Source organism: Ciconia boyciana, chromosome 1 (genome assembly GCF_034638445.1).
Source record: "Ciconia boyciana chromosome 1, ASM3463844v1, whole genome shotgun sequence".
In the NCBI taxonomy this organism is placed as follows: domain Eukaryota; kingdom Metazoa; phylum Chordata; class Aves; order Ciconiiformes; family Ciconiidae; genus Ciconia; species Ciconia boyciana.
This window is the reverse complement of record NC_132934.1, coordinates 60,736,958-60,759,928: the sequence shown is the minus strand read 5'-3', so window position 1 is coordinate 60,759,928 and position 22,971 is coordinate 60,736,958. Positions and strand designations below refer to the sequence as shown.

At 42.3% G+C, this 22,971-nt stretch overlaps 1 protein-coding gene across 1 annotated transcript; it reads right to left on the bottom strand.

Moving 5' to 3' along the window:
• Positions 1–596: 596 nt before the first annotated feature.
• LOC140645580 (BPI fold-containing family C protein-like) lies at positions 597–15,541 on the bottom strand. Its single transcript, XM_072849069.1, has 15 exons — positions 15,436–15,541; positions 14,935–15,046; positions 14,680–14,808; positions 13,061–13,216; positions 12,196–12,259; positions 11,341–11,401; positions 10,311–10,402; positions 8,226–8,399; positions 7,456–7,513; positions 5,958–6,124; positions 5,340–5,407; positions 3,972–4,014; positions 3,056–3,119; positions 2,209–2,285; positions 597–638 (listed from the first exon to the last, which is right to left on the bottom strand). Exons 1-15 carry the CDS (start codon positions 15,539–15,541, stop codon positions 597–599), a joined length of 1,413 nt encoding a protein of 470 aa, XP_072705170.1.
• Positions 15,542–22,971: the final 7,430 nt, after the last annotated feature.

Here is a 22,971-nt window from a genome sequence, read left to right as displayed (position 1 = left end):
TGCCACTTTGTCTCTCTTCCTGAACTGCTCCTGCATCTTCATTAAGATTTATGTTAAGAGTTTAGTTAAGACACTGCAAAGATTCTAGTTCCATTACAATTGGGACAGGTCCCAGCCTGACGTGGTTCTGGAGAGGGCTCACTTCATACTTAATGCATCATGTTCAGAAGGAAGGTATTTAAGATCATTACAGTAGAAACAGATTAGCAGGCATATCTGCCCTAGCAGCATTTTGACAATGTACTTTTCCTTCTCTTGAGAGACAGCAGCACCTTTCGGGAAGTGTATAGACAAGACTGTATTTCAAGAGAGGCATTAATCTTAAAAAGATTTTTGCATCAGTCAAACTCCAGAATAAATAATGTCAAGCATGTGTCACATGTTCTCCTCGGGGTCTGCTTGTTACCACCGTTGTACAGCCTAACCATTCCATCAGCTTTCTTTGCATCCCTGCATCCCCCTTCGCTGCCAACCAGGATGACATTGCCCTTGTCAGAGCTCATGTTACACATTTCATCAGAACTGGACAGTGTTTAGCCTTCAGAGTCACATTATTGATTTGAAGTTCATGCTTAACAAATGGTCTCTCTTCTCCTTTAATGTTTGTAGTGGACATCAGTAGAAATCAACATGTATCCCTGCGGGGAGAAGAACAGTCACTGAAGGGCTATGAATTACAAAATGAAGGTGTTATTTTGTTTGGTTTTTTTTTTCCATTTCAACTTGAAATTTTTTTTAAATTTCAACTTGATCCTGGTGTTTAAGGTCAGAAAATCTACTGAGAACACCTGAGCCTTGGAAGTAACAAGTTTTATTAAACTCTGTTGTTTGAACTTCGCAAAATAGCCCCATCTTTCACTGGGTGCTATCCCTTCGCACCATGCTAGCAACAGAAGGGACATCTAAAGATCATACAGCCTACCCAGGAAAGTTCATCCGAGCCTTGAGGCAACTAGGCAATCATCACAAAGTGGGATTATTTTTTACCTAATTTGAGCCACTTAAGAATTAGCCATCTAATCTAAACTTGTCCTTAAAGCTTCCCCCATTGTCAGTGCATACAGAGCAATGAACCTGCAGAGAGCAGCCCATCACAGTCTAATATGCTTATCTATGAAAAGTGGGAAGAATTGTCTTTCTTCCTATTGACCATAGCCAATAGCCTGGGACTGGAAGTGGAGACTATAGAACTAGCTTTTAAATAGGAATCCCATTCATGTTGATAGGGCTTAGCAATTCTCCTGTGTCCTCTCTCATTCCTAGTTACAGATGAGGAGACTGGCTAGAGAAAGTGAGGTGGGGAGCGGGCCCCACAGAACCACTAAAATCCTTCATTCATAATTAGCCTATAAGACTTTGGCAACTACTGCCACTGAAAGCAGTCTCCAAGCAATTATATTTTGTAAGGACTGCATAGCTGGCTCCTGCTACGTATATGGGATGCAAAGAAAAATTAAAAACAACCTTTGCATTTCCTTTCCTGAGTTGTGCTTTGTGCTTAACCACAAACAAGGATTTGAGACTGTATCTGCAAAACTGAAAATAACTGAGAAGTTGGTAAACAAGTGGAGAAATGTAACAGGCTTACCCATTTTCTGGGAGTTCGTTTGTCAGCAATGCCCTTGTACTGATTGATTGTCTAGCAACATTCTGTATGTTCAAACTAAGGGCTAGATTTGGAGAAGACTAACCAGAAGGCAAAGAATGTTTTCTGAGAGCTTACTAACTACTTTTGACTACTAGCCTCAGTCATTATCACAAATTATTAACAAAATCCAGTCATCCTAGGTGCACAAAATTGAATTCACCTCCCTCTCGTATTTCAACTATTCCTGTTGAATTCAGCAGGACTGTGTGGATAGCAATAACTCTAATTTGATTTGATTGGCCAAACTTGAACAAAATGTTAAAGGTAAGCCTGTTTTCACACTGAATTGCAACTTGCAGGGCTGAGCAAGCTGTGCATTCGGTCACTCCGTGGTTATGTATTCAGTTCTAACTTTTCCTCTTAAAGAAGATACATTTATTTCTAATAGGATTTTACCATTATTACAGATCTCATTTTAAACCCGGGGCTTTTTACTGCCTAACTAGCTCAAATCCAGCAAGTTTCTTGTACAAACAGAAGGTGAATAAATGCCTAGCCAAAAAAAAGGGGGGGGAGGGGGGGGAGAGGGATAACCTTTCATAAGAGTGTCAAAATCTCACCTGTTCAATTGTAATGTGAGGTCTCGTGAAGGTAACATTGGCCAGATTGGGAAGAGGGAATCCTTTTGACAGTTTAGCTGAAAAAAATAGACAAACACAATGATTTAGGTATGCACTGGAAAGATAATAAATACCTGCCCTTCAACAACCCTGTTTATCCAGAGATTTCTAGGTCATTTAGAACAATTAACCTCTTGGTCTTCACAAGCAGCCCTGGGAGGTAGATATGATGCTCATTTACCAATGGGGAAAAAGAATTACAGATGCTTTTCTCTTGGCAGAGCGTTGCAGCCAAACCAAGGCATTTCATGTTCAACACATTACATACTCAGCGATTTGTCCCTAGTGACCTGAGGGATTTTTAATACAGCTCTAACATCATTAGAACCTGTTCCCATTTGTCTCCATTAATTAAGGAAGGTGAAGTTCATCCCGGTACAGAGGGCTGGCACAAAGCTACGTCTCCCTCCAGGGCCTTAAATAAGATTTATGAGAGGCAAAAGCCCTGTGCTGGTCTAATAAAGAGGAATACATTTCACACACAGTGGCCTCAGGCAGGTGTGCAGACGAGAGAGACATGCTTCTCACTGATGCATCAGGGCTACCTTGAGTGAGGTAAAGGCAGATGAATTATGAGTTTCCCAGCCCTTTTTGCAGAACAGTGCCAGTGAGAGGGCACACTTACACCCTCACAGATCAATCTTCCGCTTCCACTGCTTACTGGCTGATGGTAATTTTTCACTCAAGTTGATGGGAACTGGAAACTTAAGCATAAAGTCAGTAGAAGTTCCTAGAATCACCCACTCTGCTGGAAGCTTTTAGCTGATGCTTTGAAATACAGCCTTACCATTAGCTGATGGAATTACTTCAGTCTGTAAAATGTAAGACAGGATGTTCTCAAGCAGCGAGATCTGACAGACAAGAAAATTGAATTAGACATCTCTTCCTGATAGTGGTAGAACTGTCATGCCCTAGTCCTGGATGGAGTTCGTAGGCTCATGTTCAACTTTCAGCTCTCATTTGTCCCAAAAGAGTCATAAACTCAGGTGAACTTTGGTTCTTAAGGCTTTGGAATGATGCAAAGGAAGTGAGATGCAAAATGCAAATGGCTTTCATCATGCCTGGACAACATTTTCATTTAAAACAGTCTATTTCCTTTAGTTGTGAGATAATTTATCACCAATAGCAAAGCAGGACCAGAACAGTTTTAATCCTTTCTCCTCAGCTACTCAGAACTGATTGATTGCACTCAGAATTAAATGACTCTCTGCGGAGGCAGGGTTTTCCCCTGTAAGCCTACAACTGCACTATTTCAGGCATCTGAGACTAGTATTTTGGCTCCCATTCCCTGCTGTAATTCTGAGCATCTGTGATGAGCACCAGTGCACCACATGGAGTGCCTCTGCCTCAGTCGTGCGTGTGATTGCTTAGACAGCACGCTGCTCTGTCTGCTACTACAGTTCAGATTACCACTGTGCGTTTCACCATTATGATTCGAGAGATCTCTCTGCTTACTGGTGAAATATGATACACCAGTCAGGGGAACTACACAATATCTCATTTTCAGAGCACTTACTTGCCCCAAAGAATATACTTTTAAGTCCACAGCAGAGAGGTGGCTGGCAGAAGACAGGAAAAGAGCCACCCAGCAATGAAACCAAATGATTTAGAAATACAAATAAAATTTAGTTGCTTACTCTTTAGCCTTGATATCACTGATATTCCTGGTTTGCATTTCCTATGTGCTTAAACTATCCGCTTACCTCGAAAAAGCCAACATTGGAGTGGGCTAGGGAGAACTGGAGCCTGAGGGAAAGAAGTGAAACAGGATGAGTCACTAGAAAGGATAAACACACATTATTCTAGTCATGTGCAGTCACTGCTGTAGAGCTCCAGGCCTTAAGAAACATCTGTAAAGAGACTTTGGAAGCAATATATTTTACACAATGCATATTGCCTCCTAGAGAAAGAGGTGGTTTTCTCAGGGCATTGCTGAGCATGCATGCAGAAGAGTATGCTAGAAGGGCCGTAGCCAGCAATGTGAGTGTGCTTTTCCCTCTGTGCTGTATTTTGGAAATGCTACTGACAATTGACTTTATCAGGGCTAGCATCAAGGACTTGCAGGCTTTCAGATATTTTGCAAGGATTTTGGTACATCTACATAATGCTTTGATGTGAGCCTTACCGGGGTGGGAAGAAAAATTCTGTTCATTGCATGGTACTGCTGCTGATGGCTGTGTTGCTAATGTCTCTGTTTCCAAATTCAAATACTTATTCAGTACATATTCAAGTATCCAAACATGTATTCAAAACATGATTTCTGAGTTTCCACAGAACTAGGATCCCAGCTCTCAGCACACTCTAGATTTTTCTCTCTGAATGTTGCTGCAAAAAAATGCTAACAGCACTATCCTCCTTAAATTCCTAATATCTCTGTGCCCTGACAAACTCTGCCTATTCTTAACCCTATAACTGTCTTCCCAAGGGACTTCTGTGAAATCAGGGTCCCAATTCCTAGCTGTGGGGTCCTGGTATACAGAGCTTCTCTCTATAAAATGTGAGATGTTAGATGTCTAAATGCCCAAGCCTCTGGTCTCCAGCTTTCTGGCCTGTGGGAGTTGCAGTGCCTTAGCTGGAGAATCTCTGCTATATACAGATAGGAGAACTGCAGGGGTCTAGATCCTTTACTGTGTCCTGGACCCCTCTGCACTTTCCTAGTGGCACAGGTGGGCGAGAAAGCAGTTGGGTCTTGCCAATTGGAAAGGGATGAGGGAAGCTCTCAGATGATTCATGGCCATCATAACGGACCTGCACGCTTCATTTATCTAGCTCAGAGGGGAAGAGTAGATGTCAGGAGCAGAGAAGTCCGATAAGACCACTGCCCTGCAGCAATCCATAGCTGGTGGGCAGTGCCTTGGGGACTGTGGCAGTTGTCACAGAGAAGCTTCCTGACTCCTCTAAACTGTACAAGTACAGCCACACAGGGAATTAGAGAATCTAATGCAGATGAACTCACCAGGGAAACACATTCATTAAATTATGGTTATCTGATCATGTGCCTAAACTGCCAATGTTGGGATTGCTAACACTTCCAAATGGCTGGAAATCCCTTCCATCCCAGGTTGAATTACCTGTTCAAACATAGTGAGCCCATCAGTTTCTGGTCAAATATATTCAGAGCAATGCTGGTGTTGGCTGCCTGCAGAAGAAAGAAACCACGGGTTACCAGATGCAAAAACCCAGGACCCCTGCTGTGAATTAGTCACAAATACAGAAATACCATCTTCCCAGTTATGTACGGAAGCTGTTTCATGTAGATGCAACTCTCTCCCTAGCCTATGGCCCATGCAAGGCTGCACACAGTAAATGTCTGCTTATCTGAATGGCACTGACAAGAGCTGAAATGTGGGTAATGAGGTTTCACTAATCAACAACATTTTCAGTGAAATGAACAAGTTGCCAAGAAGCATGACTCATGCCTGCAGAACTGTCATTCCAGAGAACAAAACTTTGGTTAATCAGAGTTGCTATATGTTTGGATTTTTGTCCATCTATAGGAAAATGTTCTTTGCCATACAAATGACCTATAGGTTAAATGAGGCCACATAGGCACCACCTGTGACTAAGGGGAATTTGCATGTTTAAGTCCTAGAAATCTGGCACTTTGTTTCTTGTACTGAGTTTTAACAGAAGGAATGAACAAACATATTTAACCCTGAGTTAAATGTCACCTCGTTTGTTGTACTTACTATGTTCATTGTGAACAATGACTGGGTGGTTGAGTCTGGCAGAACAGCAAACACCTCCATGGAGCCCTGAATCTCTACCGTGAAGGAATCCTGCTGTAAGCTGATGATAGGTATTTCAGTAGCCATTAGCTTCAACATCACTGGGTAGGGCGTAACTGAATATTTGCCTACCTGTAAGGTTCCAAGACAAAAAAAAAGACAGAAAAATGCTTTTCTTGTAGAAGAGATTAGAATACTGCATTTTCTCATTCTTGAAGCAATGATTTTGAAGTAGTTCCTTAAGACAAGGTTAAGGACAGCTGCTAACATAAGATTCTTTCAAGCAAGCAGGAAGTAGAAGTTTTCTGTGGTGATAAATTAACAGTCTTGGCCACATCAGGAATGCAGTGAAAGTTCCTTCCACTCTAGGAATACAATTTTTTCTATATCACTTAGAGAAATTAAATACTTGTTTGTGAACATAGGAAAGGAATGGAACATGAATGTGACGTTTAAGTCACACAATAAAAGAACTCAGGGGTCATTCACTTTGATATTCTCAAAGAGGATCATTCTCTTTGAGATCTCATAGGACAGGTTCCTGCTCCGGACTGTCCTTAGAGGAGCCTCACTCTGTCCATTGCCTGAAGAGCAAGTAGGCTCATGAAGTTCATTACTTAGAACAGAGGGGGTAGAATATTAGCATCAATGCTCATGGCATTTTATGGAGAAGACCATATGATGACTGCCCTTGGAGCATTCTTAGATTTCTGAGGGAGGAACTTGATATCATCTGGGAAGTAAACAAGGATGTGAAGTTCTTTGAACCATGAGTCTGAGTTCATCCAACCTCATCATTCATAGCCTAGGGTCCCTTATGCTCATTTTTGGTTTTTCATTCTGAGAAGGCTGGTGGGAGCCATGCATGCTTATATTCTCTGTCCTGTTATATTCATCTCCTCTACCTAAAATAAATGGAAATCCTGTGCATCTGCCTTGTCTGTTCCATAGATGTAATGTTTCCTGCCCCTCTGTTAGCTTGGTTTCCTGCATGTGGCCACTATAGTACCTTCCCAGGTCTTTACTGGATTCCTTTCTGCTAGTCAGTCACAGGCTGGCAGTGAAGCAAAGACAATTATGCAGGTTTGGGCAGGAGAAAGGTGTTATTTGTGAGCTGAGGCCCTCTCAGAAGTCTCTCAAAGCAGGACTCATGACTGGAAGCTTTTTCCTGCCTAGAGCTGGTTTTAGGTGGGAACAGCTGTGGCTTGGGCACAGTGCCCAGAGTAAAGATTGATGTGCAAGATTATGGGCCAAGTTTGGTAACAGTGCAATTCATTCAACTCATTGTGGGGGTGGGAGGTGACAAGGCCCATCTGCTCTGCTGTCACAAGGCATATGTGTGCCCGCTTCTCCAGCGCAGGAGGCCTGCTGGCCCTACAAGCCCTTGGGATACACCAGTAGTGAGGTGTCTAACACCCACAACATGTGGTTTCCTAAGAGTTTGTGGAAGTAATGATACTCACTTCAGGGATGATACTGCCGAATATCTCTGTGCTTATATTAAAATAGCTGCAAGTCTGGAGAAAAAAGAAAAAAAAGATAAAAGATTTTACCAGATTTGACCTTCATGGTTGGCTTTTGTTTAAATGCATGATTACTGTCATTTCAATGAATTTTTGATTCTGTACCTTTTGTTCTCAGAAATATTCTTAAGGGACTAAGAATACTTAAAGCTGATTCCCATAATATATGCCAAAATACTTGCTGGGAAAGCAAATGCTTAACATCATTATAGTTTGGGCTGCAGTCTATAGGTTTTGGGACTTACTGAACCTCCTGGAGACAGGCTAGCACAGTCTGCCATTCTCCAAGCTACAGCTACTGTACTTTGACATATGCTTTGCTTCCATGGCCCCTGTAGTACTTTCAGTCTGTGAAGACCCCTCAGAAAACAGTCACTGAGGCTGTTAAATTCCCCAGAGTAGATCCTTTGTCCATGTCAGAAAAGTCTATGCCTCAGGTCTACAAAAACCTTCTTTTTTGTAGCAAAGTTGCCAGTATTTGGTACCTTGTTCAGTGGAACTTGGCCCCCCTGGCTGTGCCCTGAGGCATCTATATAGAGCATAAAAAAAAGAGCATAACAATACCCTAGTATTTATGATCTACTGTCTCAGGACTTCGCAGGCCAATTAGCAGCTTTATATGGCCACATACTGACAACTGGCAGGTCAAAGCCCCATCTTGGATGACCTGAGCCACTCTCACCCCATTCCTCTGTGGCCTACTCACCTCCTCTGCAATGGTGATGTTGAAGGCCCCTGCAGTGTAGTAAGCAAATGAGGAGGTCTGAAAGAAATACTCAGAGAAGGCAAGGTAGAGCATGGAGTCGCTTTGGTCTGGGATAGTGAAGGGAGCTGCCACATAGGGAGAGCCAGAATAATTTCCAGCTGGATAGACTATCCCCTGAAAGGTATTGGCAGAGATAAAAAAAAAATCAGAGTCAAAATATGACTTCAACATAACTGTAGACAATTAATGCTACTTTCCTTTCTCTTGCTCAGGCTATTAATTTGCTGTATAAATGAGTTCACAGGCTTTGTAGTACACTCTGAAGCCTTGGTGCTTTCAAGCAGGTGGTGAAGACAAGTTCCAGAGATTGGACACCTTCACAGATGACACCTGAGATTTATTTTTTGAGATGCTGATCACCTACTGAAGACAGTCTACCACCTCAGAAAACAAAGCCTCTAAATTAAGGGTCTACATATTGCATGAAGAGTATGACTAAGGGTCCTTATTGAAAAGCCTTACTTTCTCCTTTCCCCATCTCCAGGAATTTAAATGAGAACTGCTGCCTAGAGCTATTCAGTGGTGTCAAGTACAAAATGGATCTCTAAAACCAGAGGTCTCTCTAGGTCAAAATCAGCACCTTATTCTACCCAGAAGCAAGTTGGTAACTTGTGCAGACAAAAGAATGTCTATGAGAGAAAGAAAAGTTATGTCCGACAATCCTAAAAACACCTATGTTGTCTTTTGCACTACCCACAATATTAGCCAAGGCTCGCAGATCTAATGCTTCCAAATGCATCCAGATTAAACAAAAAGGTAAAACCAATTTAAAGTGAGGAAAATACTCAGAGGTTAAGATTTTTTTTAATCCCTTTTATTAGTTTCCCCTTTATGTTTCATCTCAAATGTATTCTGTGTGTCTTTATTTTCTCAACTCCTCCCCATCTATCTCTAAATTTTGTGTTGTCTTTTAAGAACTATCAAAACGCTTACAAAGTGCTGAGTCACTTTGCTGATGACCTCCCCATTCAATCCTCACTTGCTGGATTTAACAGTCACTCGCTTTGTATTTTTTCCCCATGTTGCATCTTATGTGGGAGAGTAGCTCTTGTAAACAGCCATGACATTACCTCTTTAGTCTACCTCAAGTCCCTGCTTAAAATCCAGTTGCCACAATACCCAGAAGAGCTTGACAGCAGCTGTAGAGCTGGTGTGCTAAGACCAGTGTCTACCATACCGACTGATACTGGCTTACTGTTCCTTTGTGTTCCCACCTCTCTTATTTCCTTGGTGTCTCTTGTTTATACTTAATTTGTAAGATCTTCGTGACAAGACTTTCTTTGCATTCTCCCTTTGTAGAACACCTAGCACAAGGCATCTTAAACTTAATTAAGGATCTTAGATACTACGATGATGATAACTACCCTCAACCAAATCACCTTACACAGAATGACAATCAAGTCATTTTAGAATTAGGAACTAGTCTGATTTTAGTTTCAATACATAAGGAGATTTTTTTCCTTTATTTGAAAGAAACTTTCAGGCCTTCAAACTCAGCAGCACTCCATGGGCAACCATGCTTTTTCAAGGGTCATCTGTCTTCCCATTCAAGGTGCCAGAGGCTTAATTCTTGCTCCTATAGTCTTGCTCTTTCTTTTCCTCTCTCATCTGACAGCTGACACATTTAATTAGTGCAATGTGTAGAAATCTTCCTCTGACTGACTGAACAAAGAAGTCCCAGATATTAATCAACAGCAAGAGAAGAATGAAGTTGAATACCTTTCCCTTTCTCTCCTTCCCCTTTCTCTTTTTTCTTCTAACTTGCTTAGTTAACTTTTACTGCTCTCTATTTGCTATAATCAACTCAACAGCAATTTAAAAAAAAGATGTGGCTTTTAAATAATTCATTTCATAACAGAATTGTTAAAAAATGATTACAATAACAAATGCGGTAGTGTTTTGAAATGTCTGTCTTCTCAGATACTGAGTCCTAATGTTCAGAACAGCAATCGTGTTCATCTTAAAGTGGATCATACAATAATAAAAACCACAGCAATCTTGGCAAATAGCACTACAGGCAGTTACCTTTAAGTCCAGGTCAATGAATGGTCGGAATACTGCTGGCAAGCTATTTAAGGAGTAGTCTACTTCAGCCAAATCATCAATCGGCATTAGGACTGTAAGGGTGGTAGATAAAGCAAAATACCCAATATGACAAGAAGCACAGAAAGAATTTTATGTACCCTTAGAACTAAGTCAGTTCCTGAAGGAGAATGACACAAGTTGTTCCAAAGGGTAGGGAAAAACACAACCAGGGACCTCCTAACATGCATTCTGACCCAAGGCTTGATGTTTCTACTGGCACCTTCTTTAAAGCACTTTTAGTTTGTCTCATGTTTTCTCATTGTGGAAAAGTAAATTTGGTCTAACCAAAAAAAGGAAATCACCATGCCAGTGCTTCAGGGCATAAGGAGGTGTTGGGATTTCTTGTCAAGCAGTTAGTTCTGAGAGCATCCAGAGTGCCTCTAACTTGCAAATACTTTCCCAGAAGAGGTGGGTGCCTGATCTGCTGCGGTACTTGTGTTTTGCACATGGTATCTGCCCAACACTTTAGGTGCCTTAAACGCCTTGCAAATCTAACCCAAAATGGTTGAAGTGAGAAGTTTTTTTACAAGGGAACTTTTTCATTTTGCCTCTGGCAAGTCTGAAAAATTGGCAAGTAAGACTTAAATTTCCAGGCAGGCTAGGGGAGCAGGCTTCAGGTTGTAAAGTGCTATGTGTTCAGGAGGACTCAGAGCATGGAAGGGAAGGGAAAGCTGCCTTCGCATCAGTGCTGCATGGCCTCTAAGCGGCATTTCTGACAACAGGGGTGCACACTGCCACATTCACAAGTTGAGAATCGTGCCCAGGTCCTTGGCTTCTCAGAAATATCCTTTGCTTGTCCAAGTACTACTCCCTTTATTTAACTGTGATCCTGTAAGCAAGGGAGCAGACAGAATGTGGGGCCTGATACCTCTTCTGGAGGCTTTGCTGACCAGCTGCTGTTAAGGAAACTGCAGAAATTCACTGAACAGGAGAGAGAAAGCAAAAGGAAGAGATATCACTAGTGACTCACCATTCAGTGATCGGAGGTCTTCATCTATCAACTGGATCCCAGATCTGATGTTGGGACATGACTGTATAAAAGCACACTCAAGTTATGGCCTGATTAGCATGAACCTGTAAGCTAGCAAATCTGTCTGCTTGTGTGACATACATTGCAGCATTTGTTTGTCAAAACACCTAAGCTAGCTTTTTTTCAGCCATCTGGATCCCCAAGGTTTCTGCTTGGTGCAATGTAAGCATGTCCTGTGTCAGAGCTGCCTTTAGGCAACACAGTGAGAAGTTGCCAAAGGCAGCCTGGTGGGGGTGACAAAACCACAGCCTTAAATAGCGCAAGAAGGAGATGGAGATCTCACACTGGTCTCACAGGAGAGATCCCTGCCCTGGGGCAGAATCACAGCCATCTCAAGTTCTGTCTCCTCTCAGAGGCCCTGGGCAGGTTGTCATCAGAACTACTCACCTCTTTGATATGATGAGGTTTAAATGTCGTACTATCAGGTGATGTACTACAATTTCTCTGTGCATCACCCAATATATGTTTTGTCTGCCGAGTATAAAAATTACCCAAAACCCAGGGTGCCTGTAGGGACACAGGCAGAGACTTATTCTGCATTGGAAGGGGAAAATAACTACATTTTCCAGCCCTACTGCTGCCTTGGTTGAACCTAGCTGTGGAGTAGTCAATATCTTGGCCATGAACTTGGCACTTTATCTGGAAGCATTTCTGGCTGGCAAAGTGGTGACTGTGCTGCTCAGACCAGAATAAGACTATATTATTTTTCTAGTTCTTCCTTTGCCAAGTTCACAGCACTGACTTGTGAAATTCATATTCCTTAAACCCCTCCCCTACAAAATTTGAAAGGCTTACGTTAGTGACCAAGCTCCTGTGAATGGGTTTCTTCAGATACTTGATAAAGAAGTTATGCAGAAAGCTAAAGGAAAGGAAGAAAGCAATTCATGGGTCAAGTACTACAGTCATTAACAGGAAATCGGATATCTCTGCAGAACATGTATTTAATGGCCTCTGAGTGTGATATTCTAGCACACAAGGGAGCTTTCTGAAATGTAACAACTATCAGAGAGCCACCACTTAAAAGGAGATAATTTCACCACTAGGCATCTCAGCAATTAGCCTGGATAGATTCATCTTTATGAATAAGGATTCTTCATATTACCACCATCATGTATGTACAAACACAGAATAAATAAGTAGTCTCTGCACTAGGAGCTTCCAATAGAAGTAAAAACAAGCAAACAAAAAAACAAACTTAAAACCAGGTGACAAGAGTTGTATTCAGACAGTGAGAGAAGTACAAGAAAACAATGAAATAATGTGTACAGGGTTGTAACCAGAGGCACAACAGACAGCAATCTGGTTCTGTTCAGTTTTGATAGCACTGTGACTAGGAGTACCTAAAGCATAGTACAAGCATGTAACTCCTACCTAGAGTTAAAGAGTAGAGCAGTATTTGGAAAGAAGTGGGTGCTGAAGAAGCACAAGGGATTGTTTGATCTGACCAGAACTGCTGTATTTATCCTATACTCAAAGGACGGTGTGCACAAATACAAGGACAATGGTCAAATTCGGCCATTTTAACACTGGATTAGGGCCCTGATTCTCACTTGTGGTGCCTATAGATGCCAAAATAAGTGCCCTATTTTGTGAAGTTGTCTTTATGCCATTCGTTGGCAGTTATTTTCTCCCAGAGTATATACAGATCTCTTCCACTTACCCACTTTTTCCATTCAACTTGATGTCTATATCACCAGAAGTTGTCCGGCAGCTGGTGAGTGATATTGATGTATGACCTGTATTATCCAGGGGTGTTGAAAAGATTGCAGTAACAAACACCTTTGAAATGTACACTGTGCTTTTTCCATTGTCTTTGCTGCATAAATTAAAAATAAAGAAATAACTGAAAAAACTATTTTTTAATGAATGTTCAAGACTCAATTCTTAAATGGACTCTTTTCTGTTCACTGAAAATGAAGTTGTTTATCTGAATACTTTTTATTGCATTGCCCATAATGAAAATAGATTCTAATATGTCTGTAAAGAATCAAGTATTCTACACAGATTTCCAGCTAGGAGTTTTGGAAAATGATGGATTTGGGAAAGTAGATAATTCACTACTGTAAAGTATTTTGTTCCAGTTACCAGATCTGCATCCACCGCAGAGGAAACTGGCATATGCCTGATAGAAGATATGGCAAGAGAGCTGTACTGGGATCTAATCTATTGGTGGCTGAGGCAGTTCCATACAAACCCATATCAGGGCCTGGAATGCCCCAACGGGCTCTGTGTCCTCTTCCCCACCCCTCCCAGGGGGTTGGCAGCCCATGCTCAAGACCAGCTCCATTATGGTGAAGCTGTGTTATTTTGGATCAAGTTGTTCATAACTTGGTCATGTGAAAGAGCTGTGAAAAGCCTCAGTGGGGGTCTATGCCCTTGGTTTGTGAGCTGCATTGGAGCTCAGGTCTTTGCTGGCGCTATGTTGTAGGTACACCTATGTGCGACCTTGTACTTAGTTAATCTTGACGATGCTTTGCTAGCGTGACTTCCTAGCTTTGCCTCAGACCTGCCTCTTCCCTATAGACTTGCCTGGCAATCTGGTCTGGTGGCTGTTCCTGCTCACTGCCACTAACCTGCTCTGCTTGCCTGTCTTGGGTACTTGCCAGTGAGGGATCCTCATGGCCCCTCCTGCCATGCCATCACCCCCAGCTCCTGGGTCCCCTCCCCCGGCAAGCAGCCAGCCCTGCTGTCCCTGACAGCAGAAGCCCAGAAGCAGATAGAGACTGCTGTCGTTCAGTCAGTTTAGCAATATAGGTAATGTGAGTCGTGGGGAAGAGGAGGAGGGATTTCTTTCCTCTGAAACAGCCTGGGACTAGGAGGGTGTGGAGACCGCTCTAAGGATATTGCCATTTGCTTGTCCATTTTCCATCAGCTTTTGAACTGTATCTCTTAGAGGCATACCACAGGGTTTCTATCAGCGTAGCTGCACTGGGAGGGTTTATTATACTGGGCTGTGATCCACCACTGTACTACAATTTTTGTAAATGTGTCATTAGCTGGCAGGCTGGACGACAGCATTCAGCCAGAGCATCACTCCTTCACTATTCGCAGAGGTGCTTCTCAGCCATGGGCTCTTTATCAGTGCTCATGGCTGAGGGGGCAGGGGCTGTCTCCCACCAGCAGACCTGTTGAGAAAGACTAGTCTGTACTCCTGGGTTTCTGCTACTAGCTGTTAAAGAGCACCTTTGCCATGAAGAGGTCAAGAAAAACTAAACTTTTCATTTTTATCTTTATATTCTCCATCAAGAAAAATCCCAGGACACATGAGGCTGTACGTACAACATCCAGGTCCTTATGTTCCAGTTCATATCAATGGTTAGAGAAGCATTTCCAATCACCAGTTTTATCCCAGTCCCAGGTATGAGGGAGATGGAAGCACTGGGGAATTCAACAGCAGTGATGTGTATTCTAGAGCATGAGGGAGATAAGGGGGAGAAAAGAAAAGGAAAAGTTTGTATTTCACAAGTCAAGGTGAACACAAAACAAGATTCAAATTTCAGTCAAATACAAATTGCCTCCGGAGAGAATACTTACCTTGAGATGTTGTATTTGACATTACCAAGGCCAAATTTCTCATAGCCACTCAAATCAGGGAAACGCTCCTTCTCCATATTCTGCTTCAGAATTTCCAGCCCAACCTCCTTGGCTACAGGAAAACAGTGATCAGTTCAGTTGCCTTTGATACTGCCTGGGAGTTTATAGTTATGTGCTTTGGCTTAGGAGATGGGATGGACACAGGGTCAGAAAGAAGAGGGTATCTCATTTGGGACACAGCAGCGCTATTTCAGATCTCACCCCTAGTCATGGCAAGAGTTGAACTTACTGATTCAATATCTGAAATCAAATGAACCTCTTATATGATGTACAGTGCTGTCAAGCACCTTACTTTATCTGCCATATTGTGCTCTTAAACTTTCCTTTTCTTTATAGCCTGTGATCAGGTCATTTACTTCCACTGCCCTTGCTTCCCAAGATGTCTGTCATACCAGGATTCAATGTAATACCATCACCAGATCCTGAAAACATCACACATACCATATCCCAACCCCTTCTGGGTGATCCTCACTTTGAGTCCAGGGTTGGCGTTGAGTTGCCCACTGAGCAAACTTAAGAGGAGGAGAGAACAGCAAATCTTCACCATCTTCCTTGTTTTTTACAGGACCTGTTAGTAAATATTTATAATGATAGTAGAAGTTCATGCTATGTCACATGGTGAGTGTACTCCCTTTTCCCACCCTGGAGTGAGCTGTTCTGACACCAGCTTTCCCTCCAGAATGGAGAAAGTGGAAAGCCCAGCAACCGTGGAAGAGAGGACCTGTTCTGCACAGACTGTTAGAGAAATAGAGCTCCTTGGGGTAGAGGAGAAAAGTCAGCCTATTCACTGTCATAGGGAGTGGAGAAAGCCCTTGGGATACATTCTCCTGGACAAACCCTGTTGAAAGGGAAGAGGCACTGAATTTTTAGGCTGTAATTTTTTTTCCCTCTAGTTAGTGAAATAAGTAGCTTATTTTTCCCAAAATTTATGGAGCTCTCAGTGCCTCCTGGTGGTTCAACAGTCGTCACTGGGTCTTAGCACTTTGGAAAACCTGATCAGCTCATTTAGTTATAGACATAGATACCCCCACTTCAGGAACCACTTACTAAGATCTTAGCCACAACTTTGAGAAGCCCTTTATGTTCCCTCCCAACAGTCAACAAAAGAAAATAATTTTGTGCCACCAGACAATGTTTTCATATCTCCTAGTCTACATGCTAATAAATGCATTTTATCTAAAAACTCTCCTTGCAAACTTCATGGTCAAATGGATGTTTATTTTTGCTTTTTTCATTCCCATTAAACCCCTTTTTTGCCCATGGAGAACCATACTCTGCTTCTCAATTCACAGATAGGGACTTCAGTGTTCAAAGTATTTTATAAGAACAAATTAATAAAGGCAACATAAATGCCTTTACTAATAATTTACATATTATTGCTAGTCTCTTGTTTCCCTTAACTTGTTTGGGCTCATCAGCAATGGACTGTGCTCTTTTATCATCTCTTCTCAGAAAATTTTAAGGGGATACTCATAGCCTGGGACAGTGACTTAATGTCCAGGACAAGAAAAAAAAAATCATTTATCATTCACAGAAGGTTGCCCTTCCCCAATATACTTGGGTGGGACTGTTTTTATTTAATTATTTAATTAGTTAATAAGTATTTATTAATATTTAATTTATTCAAAAGTTAAGTCTCTCATCTAAGACAGTCATCTTTATAGTGGAGAGGGATACATTCCACCTATCTTAAACAAATTGCCCTGTGGGGAGTGCTCATCTTCCTCCTGTAACTACAGGATTCAACGTCTACCTCTGAGGTGGGTCAAGGTAGGTAAGCTGGACCGATACCAGTTATATATATATTATGTGCCAGTGGTGACCAATCGCTGTATGGTTGTGGGGTGATGGTTCACTTAATGGAGAGCCCCCACACTGCCTGGTCATTCTTCACATAGAGAACTTGCTCCTAAAGATATAGATGCCTTCTGAAAGACACCCATCTTCTGGAAGATGCCAACAAGTAACTTGTCAATAACCAGAGTCAATTTACTTTCTGACAGTAAGTTCTGCTAATGGCTGCTTTTCTGTAATACTGTGAGTGAGACCTGTCACTCCCTTTGATGGCATGAAACAAACCAACAGCATGCATGCTCCCCCCCCCAAAAAAAAAAACAACCAAAACCAAACAAACCCAACCCCAAAAAACAAGCAGAAACCCACAATAAAGAAAAGGTATGGGTGGCATCACTGACTGGCTATGCAGTGGATGATCACTTGGCTCTCCCTACCTTCTCGTGCATGTCACAGCAGTCCTTAGTGGCTCTACAGGATTTACCATAGGGGTAGTGAATGAGTGAAGCAAATTCCCATCCCAGGGGCTTCTGTGCCTGGATTTAAGTTGAGATGGAGCTGTGCTGTATGAACCACGGGTTGCATGTAGTGTGAAAGTCAGAAGCTGTTGCTACCAGCAAGGTCTCCCAGGGAGAGTGGGAGAAGCCACCTTGATGGAGAATTTTAAAACCGAACTGGACAAAATCAGAGAATGGTTTTGGTTTTTTTCCCCCAGAGCTGGGAACAGTCCTCTGTGGAGTTATCTGTTGTCTGAGGTTGACAGTGTGAATGGCAAACAGGTCACATTATTACGATTTTCCTTATTCCCAGCTACTACACTGCATTATGGACAGCTAAAAATACATGAAAGTGTCTTTTCTAGCATTACTTTTATGTAAAAAATTTCTTTAATTACCACAGGGCTGTTGGAGAGCTAGGATGAAACAATCTAGAAACAGACAACTGCTTCTCTCCTAATACCTGAAAACTTGTTTTGATGTTGCTGCATCTTTCACTAGCTGTTTCAGTATCAGAGGTAATAATATACCTCAAACCTCTAAAACATTTTCAGTTATGATCAGAATTTAAACAAACTGCAAAATTATGAGATAGCATTGACTTAATTTTTGTGTATTACTTTCAAGTAATCCCACAGAACACCATTGCCTTTTAGTAAGACTAATATTTTCTGTTTAACTGACAGAAATCGAGAGGTGAAAGAAACACACTTCACACGTAGAACAAAAACAAACTACTGGAAGGAAATGCGTCTTTGACACAGGCATAGTTCTCATAACTTAAAATCTCAAAATTTAGCCAGATTTAGCTACATGTATCTCTTCCCAACAAAGCCACTCCACGACAAAGAGTAATCACAATGTATTTGTTACCATACCTCTCCTCCGAAGGCTGAAGAGAAGACCCTTGCTGTACCAGACCACAGGGCTGAGGATGCTGTAGGGAAAACCCTTCTGCAGCCACAACCCCGACTTTTAAAGGAAAGAGCTGTGAGCTTGAAGAGAGCCAATTGCTGCCATCTTCAGCAGTATCACGCAGGGAGTGGCCTCTCCAGTAATCATGTCCTAAACTATTTTGGGTGTCCCAGGTTAAATCTATCACACTAATTTCATTTAGGGACTAAGCAGAAGGCAATGTAAACTGTTGGGTGGGGGTGCTCAGGTGCCGGGATGCTGAGCTCAGGGTGACATGCTGCCTTTGTGGCATACCGTTTCGGCACTGACTTTTCAGATGGACCTGAGAGGAAACCCCAGTGGAGACTCTATTCCAGTAGTTCCACAGGACTGACACTCATAGCCAGGTCTGTATTGTGAAAGAAATAAATGAATGTGCCATTGCTAGGAAGAACAGATGAAAAACAACTGCCTAGGCCCATCTGTTCTGAAGTTGCTCAGGATACAGAAAACCGTCAATTAAATAGTATTTATATTATAGTATATATATACTATGGTGTATATATATGGTGCAAATATATACTATCAAGTCCCTGCAGTCAATATTTTCTATTTCTTCTGCTTGCTTATCCAGTTAACCAGTACTTTAGCTAACCAGTACTACTTGGCTTGTCAAAGAGGTGATTTAATCAATTAGCTTGCATGTAAACCAAGCAAATTCCCTCAGGCATGGAGCACTTTGCTGGACAATCTGAGTCACTTCATTGTGCAATCCATGAATAGAAAAGGGTAGAGACATTTGTCAGTCAGTCAACAAATACTCATACTTTACACAGATTTAACATTCACTGCAGGGAGTCACATGCATAATAATTTCATTATTTATATCTCTGGCAACTGAGGATGAATAAAAATCACACCCTCAGTTACATAAGCCTCTCTTTTAAATTTTTGCACAAGTTCTGCGGTTCCTTCAAAGCAAGGGAAAAGTTCCACTGTTTCCATCCATATAGATCTCCAAGATTTACAAACAACTGAATTATCCGAAAACTATCTCAGCTTATCCTCATCATATCCTTTTAACATTTTATGGTTCTTCTAATGGAGTACCACCCAGTTTAGATAAAACTTTCAGCAAAAGTTAACAAAGACAGACTAAGGCTTCCAGAACAGTTTCATCATTTCTTTCTACAAACATAGCAGTAAAAGCCAAATATCTGCTTGCAGACGCATTCAGATAGCACATTCAAATACGCTATAAATAGTTTCTACACCCAAACTTTTCACCTTTCAAGGTGTTACAAAGAACCTCTAAAAGGAATGTTTTATTTCAATTTTCTCTGTTGAGCCACCAAGCATTTGCTTCAATCTATACGCTAAAGGGACTATAGGTCACAATCCTTTTTACCCAATATACAAGAAACCAAATGAGCTTATCAGTATGGCAATCAGTGGACTTGTTGCTGCATCTCTGCCGATCACTTTGGCTTTGCATGAGTCCAGTTGTTGCCTCTGGCTCAGTGGTCTAGCGGTCCCCTTTCCCCGCCTCCCAGTTCTCCCCTTTCTCCATGTGCTCTAGTCTGCGGCACACAGATGCGGACATGCATCATTTCCATTGTTCTGTCAATCAGGAAACAATACCAGATCAGATAACAATACCAGATCAAAAATGGTATACTGACCAGTAGGTAAGTATAGGATGATACAGGGGAACTATTGGTGTATACAACATCCTCTTCAGTCCTAGGAAAAACAATTGTTTTGTTTGTGAACAACAGCCAGAGGACTAGAGCTTAAGGGGCAGTGTCGTGCTAAGCCATGGCTCTGGTTTGAAAAGGCCCATCTAGCCATGGCACTCATTGGTCGGTCCTGGAGCACGAGTCCCACTGGAAGAGAGAAGAGATGGGCACCAGGGCTTTAGTTCTCTTTTTCCCCATCTCATGAATTCGCCCCCAGATAGGCAGAAGAAAGTGCCTGAAGTGTTATCAATGAGGGACACCAAACTACTTGAAAATCTCCATTTCTTTTGAGTTCTTCTTCCATTCTTTTTCTAGTCAGTCTTCACCTACCACAGAATACAATGACTTGGAAGCCCTGCTGTGACTTACTGCTGTTTGGTTTCAGGATGCTTTTTTTAGTAAAAAACTGTAGCAGCCAGCTAGATAAATAAATTGGTTCAGCTAAAAATCAAATCAAGCCACATTTCTGTCCCAAGTTGGAACTGAACTTTCTGTAGTGTGCCATTTGTAGACTAGTTTTCCTTTCCATACACTTTTAATATCTCCTGGTTGAATGTCTCTGGTGACACGGACATAACACAAAAGAAAGCTTCCAGCTCCCTTTTACAAATACGAGAGGTACAGAATTATTTGGAGATTGATACCCTCGAAGAGCTGCAGCTACTCACAAACAAGGAAGAGCTGCTGGATGATGTAAAGGCCAAGGGAAGCCTTGGCTGCAGTGAGCATGAGACTGTGGAGTTTCAGATCCTGGGAGGAGCGAGCAAGACAAAGAACAGAATTACAGCCATAGACTTCAGATGAGCAGATTTCAGGGACCTGCTTGGCAGGATCTGTGGGAAATTGCCCTGGAGAGCAGAGGCCCAGAAGAGCTGGCTAATCTTCAAGGACAGCTGCCTCAGAGCATAAGAATGGTCCATTGCAGTGTTCAGACAGTTGAGCAACTGTGGCAGAAGGCCAGCATGGATGAACATGGAGCTCCTGAGTGAACTCAAAACACAAAAAGGAAGCATACAGAAGATGGAAACTGAGTCCAGCTACTTGGAAGGAACACAAAGATATTGCTTGCACATGTAGGAATGAAGTCAGGAAAGCCAAAGTTCAGTTGGAGCTGAAATTAGTTTGGGAGGTGAAGGGCAACAGGATAGGTTTCTGTAAGCACATTGATAGCAAAAGGAAGGCTAAGGAGAATGTGGGCTTATTGCTCAGTGGGCCGGGGGACTAGTGACAAGAGACATAGAAAAGGCCATTTTTACTAGCAAGACTTGTCCTCTGGCCTCCCAGGTTGCTGAGCTCCTAGCAGAGTCTGTGGGAGTGAGGCAGCACCCACAGCAGAGGAAGACAGAGTTCAGGATCATTTAACCCACTTGGACATACACAAATCCATGGGACCGGACAGGATGCATCTGGGGGTGCTGAAGGTTCTCCCTGGCTCATCTCATTGTGAAGCTGCTGTCTATCACCTTCAAAAAGTCATTGCACTGAAGAGAGGTTCCTCATGACTGGAAAAAGGCAGACATCACACCTGTCTTCAAGAAGGTCAAGGAGGATGATCCAGAGAAGTCAGTCTCACCTCATTCCCTGGGAAGGTTATGGAGCAAAATGTCTTAGAAACCATTTCTAAAGCACATGAAGGATAAGAAGGTGACTGGGAGCAGCCAGCATGGGTTTTCCAAGGGCAGACCCTTCCTGACCAATCTAATTGCTTTCTGTGTTGAGCTCACTGGTACTGTGGACAAGGGGAGGGCAGTGGATGTTCTATACCTTGATTTCAGTGAGGCCTTTGACACAGTCTCCCTTAGTCTCCTCACCAAGTTGGTGACATATGGGCTGGAGAAGGTAGGTGGAAAATTGGCTGGGCTGCCAGAATCAAAGAGCTGTGATCAGCAAAGTCCAGCCACTGACCAGTAACTAGTGGAAGTCCCACAGGAATCAGTACTGTGACCAATACTGTTTAATGCCACCTGGATGATGGGACAGGGTGCACTCTTGGCAAGTTTGTGAACAACACCAAACTGGGGGGAGCAGTCAACATGCTGGAGGGCAGGGCTTCTATTCAGAGAAACCTGGACAAGCTGGAGAAGTGAGCTGACAGGAACCACGTAAAATTAACAAGAGCAAGTGTGAAGTCTTGCATCTGGGAGGGAATAACTCCTTGCACCAGTACAGGCTGGTGGCTGTTTAGAAAGCAGCTCTGCAGAAAAGGATCTGGGAGTCCTAGTGGACAAGAAGTTGAACATAAGTCTGCAGGTCCAGGTAAGTGATCCTTCCCCTCTATTTGACACTTGCATTTGGGGTACTGTGTCCAGTTTGGGCTTCCCAGTACAAGAAGGATATTGACTTCCTGGATCGAGTCCAGCAGGTGTCACCAAGGGGGCTGGAGAACATGACCTACAAGGAGAGTCTGAGAGATCAGGCATGTTCATCTTGGAGAGGAGAGGCCCTGAAAGACCTTTTTGTTGTCTACAACTTTTTGATCAGAGAATACAGAGAAAATTGAGCCAGACTCTTCTTGGAAGTGTGTGGTGACAGGACAAAAGGCAACAGAACAAGTTGGAACATGGGAAATACTGATTAGATATTAGGAAAAAAATTTACTCTGAAGGTAGTTAAATAGTGGAACAGGTTGCCCAGACAGGTTGTGGAACCTCTATCCTTGGAGGGGTTCAAGACTTGACTGGACACAGCCCTCAGCAACCTGATCTAGTCCTGTTTTGAGCCAGGGTCTGGACTAGATGATATGATTCTGTAATTCTATGATAATTAATTGAATTTTATAAATCTGTTCCCACTCTTGGTATCCAGTTACAAAGGGACAAATTGTGAAATTCTTATGAAGAATAAGGTCTCACTCCACACAAAGTTTTGCTAATGGTAATGGAGATAAATTGCATAATGCAAGAACTGGTTCCTAAAATTAATAAAATGCAGTGTCTATAACTCTAGTGAAAAGAACCAGTCACTCCTTCTCATCAGGCTGCAACAAGTTTTCTGAAGCATCAATAACAGTCAGCTACACTCACTGTACTAAAAACCAACAGATTCAGTTTGTG